The sequence below is a fragment of the Oncorhynchus kisutch genome, linkage group LG2, assembly GCF_002021735.2.
Source record: "Oncorhynchus kisutch isolate 150728-3 linkage group LG2, Okis_V2, whole genome shotgun sequence".
Taxonomy (NCBI): domain Eukaryota; kingdom Metazoa; phylum Chordata; class Actinopteri; order Salmoniformes; family Salmonidae; genus Oncorhynchus; species Oncorhynchus kisutch.
In genome coordinates this window covers 28,478,571-28,490,913 of record NC_034175.2, presented here as the reverse complement: position 1 = coordinate 28,490,913, position 12,343 = coordinate 28,478,571, and the positions used below count along the sequence as shown (strand labels likewise).

Here is a 12,343-nt window from a genome sequence, read left to right as displayed (position 1 = left end):
TACCTAATTAGACCGTTAAAAATTGAAACTTTACAGCATGCGGGTCATATAATTACTGTTAATTTAACGCTCAGATTCTCCATCGTTAATTTTTATTCCCTTAAATGTTTGGCAGCAGCTCTTGGAGCACAGGAATATATTCTACTGTATGGGAAAGCACACTGCCCCCTCCGAATGAATTACCACGGACCCCGCAGTCCAAATAACAAGACTCGCATCATTTATGCGTTGTTAAGCCATGTAATTGAACGACCCATAGTTTGCATATTACACCATTAAAATAATGTGCTTTGCATTTCTCCCAACACGACTATTTAAGCCTGTGTGGCGATGTGGTAATTCCTTGAATTACAGCCCTAATTACCACAAATGTTCTTTTGATTTGGATGGTTTCAGTGTTACGCCACAATGATGATATAAAACAAATTAATTACTGAACCATGCCTTGAAACTTTTGTGCTTGGACTTTAATCCTTTCATATTTGCACTGTGTTATATGCACAGTCTATTTGATTATGTTTATATTCATATATTAATAAGGATTATTTGCTGCGACATGTCAAGAGAATACTCAGGTCAAACTATTGGTATAATGGATGGATGCACAAATCTGTGGATAATGCCATTCAGTCAACCCGGATTGTTAATCTACACTCTTATGAAAAAAAAGTTCTGGATAAACCGGAAAGGGTTCTATGCTTGCTTCATATATGGCATCCCTTAAGGTTCTATATATGACCGAAATTGGTTCCATATAGAACCCTATATGGAGTCCAAGGGTTCTATATGGAACCAAGTTTGGTTCAGTGAAGAAGAACCTTAGAATCTAGAACCTTCAGGTGCCATATATGAAGCAAGCGATATAAAATAACCCTTTTTGGTTTTATCCAGAACCTTTCTTTGTGTATTGAACTAATCAGAAAACTGATTACCAGTAAACTGTTCCACGCTAAATGAAAGATTGTTTCGATTATCCAATAATGGTACATATTTTAATAGGCCTATATGCCTTTATTATGTGCATTGACGGTTTGTTGAGCTGGTATAGGCTACCTTTTGATCGTTCGTTTTTTTTTATATTCGATTGAATTCATATTAGATTTCAATCTATTTTAGTCCCCCCCCCCCTACAACGTGTTTTTGAACACGTTGTAGGCCTATTTGTTCTGGCGGTCAATTCCATGCTCCAAAATATGAACATATTTACTGGGATATTTCAGAGGGCTATTCTATTTGGCCTGCACACTAGACTGATAGGTTAGGCTACTATTAAAGAAGACTCAAGCGGGTAGTTAGGCCTAATATTTGTGACGGAAAATTTGCTTGAATGATGCACAAAAGTTTGAGAATGGAGAAGTGGGGCCAGTTTTAACCCCTTATGTCGTTTGTAGGCCTATCATAACTACTCTACCAGGCATACACAGAAACTCTCTCACTCCTCCCTCCCTCCCTCTCATCCTTTCTCCTTCAACGTTCCCACTAACACCCACTCCCTCCTTTTCTCCCTCCAGCCTTTGTCCCGCCAGAGGGCCCCTTTAAATAGACCTTTAGATATTCAAGAAGAGGGGGCGAAAGTAGCTGTGACGTGAGCTCTGTTGTTTCATTTACTCCTCTCTATGGCAACCAGCAGTGGCTCGACAAGAATGTCTCTCTTTGGACAATGTCCTATCCTATCCCTGAGCCGCACAGAGAGGAGGAGAGAGAGAGGACGGCAGCTGTGGCGGGTTTGACACCTGCGCACCACGCCACGGATCGAGGCATGATCTCACTAAGCCGCTTGTATGCACTTCTGTCCTTGATGCTTCACTGACTAAACATCAGCCAGTCGACTCCCACTCTAAGAAACATTTTAGCCTTATATTGGCCTAAGTCATTTGTTTGTATTACTGACTAGTAATTAGCTGGTTGATAAACTGGATCAGGTTATTTATATCTGGAGTTGAATTGAAAAACTACAGGACGGTGGCTCTCCAGGAACAGGTTTGGAGAGCCCTGTTGTAGACTACTAGGCCTGCTTCGCCTATAGGCCTACAATCTCAAATCATAAATGGAGGCTATGATTAGGCCTATATACACAGGGTTGGGTAGGTTACTTTCTAAATGTAATCCATTACAGTTACCTGTCCAAAATTGTAGTCCAGTAATATAACTTTTGGATTATCCAAACTCAGTAACAATCGGATTACTTACAGTTACTTTCCCTTTCCCATCGAAAGCATTTGGTGTGTCACCATCTTAGTCTCTGACTTGTGGTCAGAGGTCGCTCAGGTGGAACAAACTTAAACTTTCGCCTTTTTTCGAAGATAAATTGAATGTCATTGGAAAACAATGTCATAAGGGTATTTTTTCGCAAACATCCCTCCTACTTAAAAAAAACGCAGTAAGTAATAGCTTTTTTTTAGAGTATCTGTAATCTGATTACAATATTTTTGCTGTTAACATAACTGATTACATTTAGTTTTTTGTAATCAGATTACATGATTAGGCTACATGTAATCAGCTACTCCCCAACCCTGTATAGACAATATGTGTATAGGCCTACTTCACACATAAAATATTGATTTCCTTGTACTATTATATAATGTATTTATTACTTATTTTCCCTATATTTTAATCAATTCAGTAGCATATTGAAAGCTAATTGTCCAAAGATCATACTTTTAATGGGTTCGATTTGAAAAGTATACTTAGGCAACACAACACTAGTCTTGCCTATATAACCGAATTCAGCACTGTGCTTAACGCGTTACGTTCACTTCTAAGCCACTGTGGAACGTTTGTTGAGTAGGCGCAATTTAATCATTGTATGCAAACTTTGGCTATAGTTAGTTAGTTATGCCTACAGCTGGAAACACCTAAGCAGATGCAATGCTTATTGAAATATTTGAAATGTTGTGGCAAAAAAATGTTCTGTTCCTGTCTCTGTTCCACAGGCCTTTTATGTATCTGCCTTGTCACGCACAACTTTTATAATCTCTTACCGTCATTGTTTGACATTGTTGTGGTGGTCCAACTTTTTTTGTTCTATTTGTAGACGTTTTATATTCGTGTAGGTCTCCATAATCCAAACATGTTCAACTTGGTATTTACAAATTACATCAACTAATTTTTCTACTAAACCTAAACCAAATAAAATAGTGCCCAAACGAATATTTGAAAACTCGTACTATTTCAGACCCGATTTTCATAGGTCTTAGGTGGAAGCGTTTCACACACACACACACACACACACACACACACACACACACACACACACACACACACACACACACACACACACACACACACACACACACACACACACACACACACACACACACACACACACACAGAGAAAGAGAGAGTCCTAAACAACAATGACATCATAGCGTGCCCATAGTTGTACATTATGCACTCCGGTTTTAAATGCAAAACTCCAACTAAGTAACCTATTACTGAACGTTTTTATTTTAAGGTTTACACCTTCATATGGCGCCAAGACTAGTTTGAATCTAAAAGTTTATTGTGCTTAGCCTTATACTTGTATTGTCATACAATTACATCCCAGTATTGTAGAGCACGTGTAATGCAGAGGGAAATGGCATTACATCACCGACATTGTATACAAACAGATCACGTAACACATGCACACGCAAAGTACTGTCAGTGGCACAAAGCATGTATCTATACAGGTTCACAGTAAAACATGTTTTCATTCCCTGCATTTTTGGCCATAAAAAAATAATTATGCACTACAATCATTTCCATCATGCAACCAGCACTGATCCTCGCAATAAGTCTCAGTTACTCTCATTCGGCTATTCAATATCAAGGAATCCATATCCTATCTCATAGTATACGCCTAGTAACACAATAAATACATAACACATGTAACTGCAACTATCCGCCTACTACCTCAAACAAAACTTTATCCTTGAAGAAAAAAAAGTTTTCGCCACAATCACTGAACGGCCAAACATAAAAATGCCCACACAGTTATTACAAGTATTAATAACATTTCATGTCAAAAAAAAAGTTATGTAAATACAATAAATACAAACACAATTTACTCCAAATAAATAGGAGAAAATCTATAACCGTAAACAAATGGATATTTCACAAAAGCATTTGAAGCATGCATCACTCGAATGATCTGCAATCACGATATTCATATATTGGTTTAAAACATTATCGTATTAATTTGAGTAAATTCCTTACAGTTCCATTTGAAACCTCGGCCAGTGCCTATCCCCTCTCTCCGTTTTCCATGCCGCACTCGGTCTCTCACGTTTCAGAGGTGCCGCAGCAGAACTCGCAGTTCTCTAGAAATAGGTAGTGTTTGTTGAGACTCTCTAACGTCCAATGAGTGGGCTGTTGCCAGTAGCAACCACGTCCATCAGCCATTTCTGTCCAATGAACAGCGGGACGAGGCGGAGTGCAGGTGCGCGCCGCTGTGTCCACTTGGCAGAGTGCCTGGGAGACGCCTGTGGCAAAACAGTAACTGTCAAATGCAAGGTTCCTTTAATAAGAGCGATCAGTCCGGCTCCGAGAGTCATGGCGACCACAGCGTCTAATCATTACAATATCCTCACCTCCAGCGCATCCATTGTGCACTCGGAGCCCGGGAGCATGCAGCAAGCATCGGCGTACAGGGACGCGCAGACCCTGTTGCAGAGTGACTACTCATTGCAGAGCAACAGTCACCCGCTCAGCCACGCGCACCAGTGGATAACGGCACTGTCGCACGGAGAGGGAGCTCCGTGGTCAACCAGTCCGCTCGGTGAGCAGGACATCAAACCCGCGGTGCAGGGCACCAGAGACGAGATGCACAGTTCCAATAACCTGCAGCACCAGCATCAGCCGCGACCGCCCCACCTGGTGCACCAGTCACATGGGAACCACCACGACGCCCGAGCGTGGAGAACTACCGCAGCCCACATACCCAGCATGGCAACATCCAATGGCCAGAGCCTTATTTATTCACAGCCCGGATTCGGCGTCAACGGCCTGATTCCAGGCAGCGGACAGGGAATGCACCACCACAACCTAAGAGATGCACACGAAGACCACCACAGCCCGCATCTCAGCGACCACGGCCACCAGTCGTCCCAGCACCAGCAACAGAGTCACCACGACCATTCGGACGAGGATACACCGACCTCCGACGACTTGGAGCAGTTCGCCAAGCAGTTTAAGCAGCGGAGGATCAAGCTGGGCTTCACTCAAGCTGACGTCGGACTCGCCTTGGGAACGCTGTATGGAAATGTGTTTTCCCAAACCACTATTTGCAGGTTCGAGGCCCTGCAGCTCAGCTTCAAAAACATGTGTAAACTCAAGCCTTTGTTGAACAAGTGGTTGGAAGAAGCGGATTCCACCTCGGGCAGCCCAACCAGCTTGGACAAAATCGCTGCACAAGGGAGGAAAAGGAAAAAACGGACCTCTATCGAGGTAAGCGTAAAAGGGGCGTTGGAGACCCATTTCTTGAAGTGTCCTAAACCCGCAGCGGCGGAAATTACTTCCCTGGCGGACGGTCTACAGCTGGAGAAAGAGGTGGTGAGGGTTTGGTTTTGTAACAGGAGACAGAAAGAGAAACGGATGACTCCTCCCGGTGGACCGCTTCCTGGAACCGAGGATGTGTATGGGGACACACCGCCACATCATGGAGTCCAAACACCGGTTCAATGAACAATAACGGACCACTATTAGACTTTTCCTGATTTTGTTTGTCTTGAAAATTATATATAATTCACTGGACTATGAGCGATAGTGGGTGTTTTATGTATAATAGCCTAGCCTATGGCATGAGTAGGCTACTTACACAATATCTGCATTGAATACCATTCAAAACCCGAATATCATAAGCGATGGAGTAGAAAATGTTTTCTACAAGAGCTAAGCGAACACATGTTCGAGGATATGCCTAGCACTGTGACTCAACGCAGTTTCAAGGTGTAGCCCTATTGTGAAAAATATTTGGCGTAAAGGAAATTATCGTTAAAAACTAGCCTCGGGATTCATAGCTAAAATGGTTTACATTCTCGCCTCTTGTTCAACACATGGCGCTGCGTAATCATCATGGTTTTGTTCTGGACGTGTGGGTCGGACAAGAAAAGTCATGAGAGCTGCATTCGACAAAACATAGCCTAAACGCCATTTCTCTGTCCCAGACAAGCAGCTGGGGGTTGAGCATCGGCTGAGCAATGTGTGAGGGTTGATCATCCGTCAGTCATCTTTTTCCAGTTAGTTTTGACATTCAACATTGCTTTGAGGCGTTTAGGCAAATGATTATGTGCGAAAGCTTTATTATTTTAGCCTGTTACCTGTTATATCCCTATTATTATTATTATTGTTGTTGTTGTTGTTGTTGTCAAGAGCAGTTCGAAGGAGCTCCTTGAATAATTGATACCACATAAGTCGTATGGTTTTAATATTTCGTTTGGACGCACACAGGAGCACATCATCCTCCTCGTTCTCTCAATGATATCAGCACGTGTGGATCAAACACAAAAGGCTGCCAACACTGAGCTCCGCTCCACGCCACGCGGCCAGCAGCTAGCAGTCAGGTCACGGAAGGGCTACGTGGCGATGGAAACCTGGCACTTTTCTAGAGCAAGATATATCACCAAGTTTCACAGAACATTGTGATCAATTTTGTAAATATTGTATAACTAAACAGTCACGGCTTAGTTCCTTCTCACTGGGGCACTTTTTTTCTTTCGGTGTTTTCAAAACAAAAACAGGTTTTAGCTGTTTATTTTTTTATTCCAAATGGTTTTGACACAATTTTTAGGTTTCAATAGCCTACCTTGTATTTTTATTTAAAGTTATTTGTAGCTGAAATTATGCTTGTTGTTTGCAGTGTAATGTGTTTGAGAAGCATTTTATGTTCAATTCAGAGGGATTTCATTGATGTGAGTTCAATTGGATTGGCAGAATTGACTTCACATGTTGTCCTGACATTGGCTTTCAATAATGTCCACCTGACATTATATTTTTGAATCAAATATATGCTTTAAGTAATTATGGTCTAATTGATTGGCAACTAAATAATTAATCAGCCCACAGATTGGCAAAAGAAGGCGATATGCTCGCTGAAATATATTTTATTTAAAAGATGTATAATTCCTTTACAAAAGGAAATAGATATTTAAGTGTTCTACATTTTATATCAACTTTTAAAAACAACGTGGACCCTTTGTCAAAAACAAGTCACCTGACATCACATATCATGAAAATAATAATAAGAATAATATATTATTATTATTTTATTATTTATCAATGGGGTGAGGATTTTATTTGATACTTGCCACCTTTCTTTTGTTTTGGTATCATTGCGATATGGGAATAATGATCAAATACGTTAATTTTATAATTTTGTTATTGAGATTGTAATTTATTCTATAATGACTTTTATAGATGACAAAGTACAATAGATATATAAATGGCATCGAAAAGGCTTATGGAATATAGGCTAGTCAGAAAGGGGGAGAGATAGTATTTTTTATTTCAGGGGGATTGCCATAGCCTATACCGTCAATGCTACGTGTATATACATGTTTTATGATAACCATATGGCTTGTTCTCCGTAGCTTTGTTTCATTTTATGCAAATTATATCCAGGGACTTGTGTTCTTCTCATTTACTTTTGTTTTTTTAAAGAAAAAAGTTAATGGCATTGATCGTATTTCTTCTGTAGCTTGAATTAATCGACCAATCATACAATTGTCTGATAATCAAACTGTGGGATGTACAAATTCGATGTTTTGTTTTGTTTTTGTTTATTGTTTTTTTTTCTCCCCGCGTTTGTCACATTCACTTTTAATTGATCTGGATAAACCTGGGGGTTAAACACGCAGATGGTGATGTGCAGGTAATATTTCATCACTTGATATCACATGAACAAAGACTTGCACATTTTTAAATAATGGGGTTGATATTAAAAAGCTTTTTTCAATGTCGAGATCTAATGTATTTTATTTAAAGCTGCATGGAACATGGTCTTTCTGGCTATTTCCCACCATCTTTTTTTTTTATTGTATTCTCATCAAAGGTCTTTTCGTGGTAATCACGTCATGATGACGAATTTGGTTCATTTTGAGTTTTGCAAGAAGAGAGGCATCGAATTGGTTAATACCATTTTGAAATTTAGAACAATAACAAGATTGAAATGTTTATCAGTTCATGGCCATGGCGCATTGTATTATGCCAACCAAATGCTAAAACCAGATTAATGCAAGTTACCGTTTCACGACAGCTATGCCATTTCTGTGCATTCGTTCATATTTACTGACTAGACAAAAATATTTAATATGAGCAAATGGGTGGTGCGCCTCGGCTATAGGGAAAATATAGGCAAAAGGCCTATTTCGTTTCTGCTCTCTCAACAGCGTGCGGTCTTTTGTAGGCTAAATGTAGGCCTACATTCCACAGGTCAAATGGACCACAACACCATTGAGCCCTGTGGACGTGTCGATTAGTGTCAATGAATCCATTCGAACATGTGTTCAAAAGAATAGGGCCAACAACTGCCCTCTATCGATCACAACCATAGACTTAGATAGACATGGAATCATTGTATCGGTCCTTATTATGGCGTCCGTGAGCGCATGGGCAGCGTTATTGGCAGCCCATTGAGGACTCCTCCATTTTGAAGTAGTCCATTTTCTTCTTCTACTACTTTTATGACCTGGCAAACAAACTGGAAGGGGGCATACTGCCATCTGTAGTGTGTTGTTTGAACATATATGAAGCCAAGGTTGGTGATTTACTGCCAATGTTAGCTCATTACTATAATTCATTGGCTTATTCCTCCTGATTTATTTTATTTTAATTTTACCTTTATTTAACCAGGCAAGTCAGTTAAGAACACATTCTTATTTTCAATGACGGCCTAGGAACAGTGGGTTAACTGCCTGTTCAGGGGCAGAACGACAGATTTGTACCTTGTCAGCTTGGGGGTTTTGAACTCGCAACCTTCCGGTTACTAGTCCAACGCTCTAACCACTAGGCTACGCTGCCGCCCCAAGGATAGAATCACGTTGACTACTTCAAAATGGTGAAAGTCCTCATTGGCGCTGTACATGCAAGAAATATATTGAGGCAAAAAGTATAGGCAGTAGCCTAGAATTAACAAAATATAATCTAGATTTGAGAGACCTCTATTTAACTCTGTGGTCACAACCCAGACAAGGGCATGGCTCTCCGAGCCTTCGTAGCGTTAATTAAGATCCTCTTTAGAACAATCTTATGATGTATAGTAGCCGAGCTTTTCCCAAAACCATCGTTACTCAAGTTGCACAAAATAACGCTCGTTATTTATTGACGGCCTCAGACCACTCGTAGAACATCTAAGGGAGTCGTTAGATGCTTTTTTTGCAGTCACTTTATACGCAGAAAATCTCAGTTTAACACTTAATCAAGAGCTTCGTCGGTCTGTCTGGGACTGCGGATAAGTTCAGAACGCAGTCGACTACAAATAGGCTAGCCTATGTTGCTTGTGTCTTTGCATTTGTTACAAACAAACGAATAATAAAACGATGCGTGCTTCAAATGAAAACCGAGATGACTGCAAAATATAGGCTACGTTATAGGCTTCGTGGGCCTATATTTAAATCACATTGAAATCAATTTGACGTTCATTCAATTGAATTATATTTGGCTAATTCTATGCTATTGTCTGTACTTCTTGCCTCAATATATTTCACGATATCGAACAACATGTGCGGAATGATGCGCCAAATCTTGATTTAGTGCATTATTATAGGGTAGGCCTAAGCATTTAGAGTAAGTCGCTTCAATATTTGCAGCCAAAGCTGGTAATATCTATAGGAGCTGATCCATCGTCAGTATTGTAGATTAATTATAGTGCTATGGTAATATTTGAAAGTTGATCAGAGAGCAGCCCCACTGAGCACAGTCGTCAATTCAACGTCTATTCCACCTTGGTTCCACACAACGTTTATTCAACCAGTATGCCCCGTGGGGCGTTGCTTCTCTTTCGACACAAATGGTCTGACGACGAACTACTCTACGTGCTTGTTTGGGAAAAAGTAAATAACAATGCATCTGGTATGATCGTAGTACTTACGTTACATCACAAGATCATGTTTATCTTGACCGGATGAAACATTTTGGGGGATAATATAATCCCAATTTTTTTTAACCTTTATTTAATTAGGCAATTCTTATTTACAATGACGGCCTACCCCGGGCCAAACCCGGACGACGCTGGGCCAATTATGCGCCCCGCTATGGGACTCTCAATCACGGCCGGATGTAAATGCAGCCTGGATTCGAACCAGGTACTGCAGTGACGCCTCTTGCACTGAGATGCAGTGTCTTAGACCACTACTCGGGAGCCCAATAATTCAAAGCAAAATGCCATATTGTATTGCATAATTTAGAAACATTGAATACACGTGGATGTCCCTTATTTTTTCCATTTTGTTTACATGCGATCATATGATGATAATCTGAGCCAATCATACTTATCAGCCTTTCTACTGACACAAACACTCGATGCTTCACAAGTTCAATAACGTTTTGATGTGAAAGGGTGGAAGGCATATTATCGATGGTTTGAAAGTGTTAATGTGACTGGATCTAATGGAATTTCATTAGTCTTGATATCGATAGGTAGGCTTAGGCTACTAACTGTAATGACATGGTAAAGCAAATATATGCGTTCAACAGCAAAGAGCGTTTATTTAAGGCGAAGAAGCATAGCTTTCCTCCTTCGCCTGTACGGCGATGCTGTATATCCTAATACCTTTATGGTAAGATGACTCCTTAGTGCCAATCTACCATTAACACCTGATTGATACATTTGCATGGACCTGGCTGCAGGCTACCTCAAAGACTCCCTACGAAAGAAGACATATCAATATGAGAACTGCAGAGCTTGGTCTAACATGCCTTCTTCCATAGGGGCTTTCTTTTGGGAACTTGTGGAAATTGCATATCCTAGCCTACGTGGCACATTTGTAGGCCTATGAACATTTACTGTTATTGCAGAGTGTCATTCTTTTTTAATTGTTATAAATGGTTTACATAGCCTTGGTTTGTTTACTGAGCATCTTTACATATACCAGTAACATGCTATATTTGAATAAAACTAAATATCCCAAAGGAAAGTGTGCAGGAGCCCCCAATGCCATTTCAATGTTTTGCATAAAATGCACCGGCCTGTGATCTATCTCGACCCTTACAGAAGCAACGCCTAATTATATATATATATTATATATATATATATATATATATATATATATGTAACTAAATTTACTTAATTCGTTCACTTGCAGATGCAATTAATACTGCGACATGTTAATTACACCTTCCTCTTTATTTAGTTTGCTTGAAATTTCCCATTAGGCTCGCGCGGTACACGGTTCTGCTTGGTGCTTATCCGCTACACGCAGCTCAAGTTGCACAACGTCAATCCTCTGGTGCCATCTAGCGAGTCCTTGGCTGAATAATTGCATAAAAGAGGGGGCAGTTTAGTGTAGCCTAGGCCGACACATGGAACACATTCTTTCTTAGAAACTTCTTAAATTGATAGGGACATGGGTTTACAGCTTGCCTACTGCTCATTTCATTCTTAAGACATGCTTTCATAATTTCCAATCATTGGTCAATTGACAAACTCAACAATTTAAGGCACCTTCTCATCAGACTAACATAGCTGGTCTTTCGTGGGGGGATCCTGTTCAGTAGGCCACTTAACATTCATTATGTAGCCTAGGCCGATTTATAATGTATTATAGGCCTCATAATAATAATCAAATTAAGCAATCTTAGTGCTTTATTTAATCATACCTGCTTTAGCTGACATCGGCATAGAGGTTGTTTTGGCGGTGTGGGACAGGTGTGGCTTCATGAAAATGATCAAGAGCAACTGCTCACCAAATTGACAGCTCCAATGCAGTTGTATCTCAGACACCTCCAAAACATCAGCTATGTGTGTGTTGGCTATTGCTGGTTAGTGCTTGATCTGATTGAATGTAGGCCGTAAGTTAAACACACTTTAAATTGTATGTGATTACTTACCACTGCCACCAAAAATAGAGTAGCAAATGAAAAGTAACACTGATCAGATGTATTTTCATATTTAGCAATAGGATATTATATACATACATACATACATACATACATACAGTGGGGCAAAAAATAATTTAGTCAGCCACCAATTGTGCAAGTTCTCCCACTTAAAACGATGAGAGAGGCCTGTAATGTTCATCATAGGTACACTTCAACTATGACAGACAAAATGAGAAAAAAAATGCAGGATTTTTTTATAAATCTATTTGCAAATTATGGTGGAAAATAAGTATTCACGCTTTTTCAGGTCTGCCCACAGTTTCTATAG

The 12,343-nt window shown here is 40.1% G+C and overlaps 1 protein-coding gene across 1 annotated transcript; it reads left to right on the top strand.

Moving 5' to 3' along the window:
• Nucleotides 1-3,434: 3,434 nt before the first annotated feature.
• pou3f2b (POU class 3 homeobox 2b) lies at nt 3,435-7,933 on the top strand. The gene has a single exon (XM_020478946.2). The coding sequence runs from the start codon at nt 4,342-4,344 to the stop codon at nt 5,662-5,664; it is 1,323 nt and encodes a 440-aa protein (XP_020334535.2). The 5' UTR covers nt 3,435-4,341; the 3' UTR covers nt 5,665-7,933.
• The last annotated feature ends 4,410 nt before the right edge of the window (nt 7,934-12,343 follow it).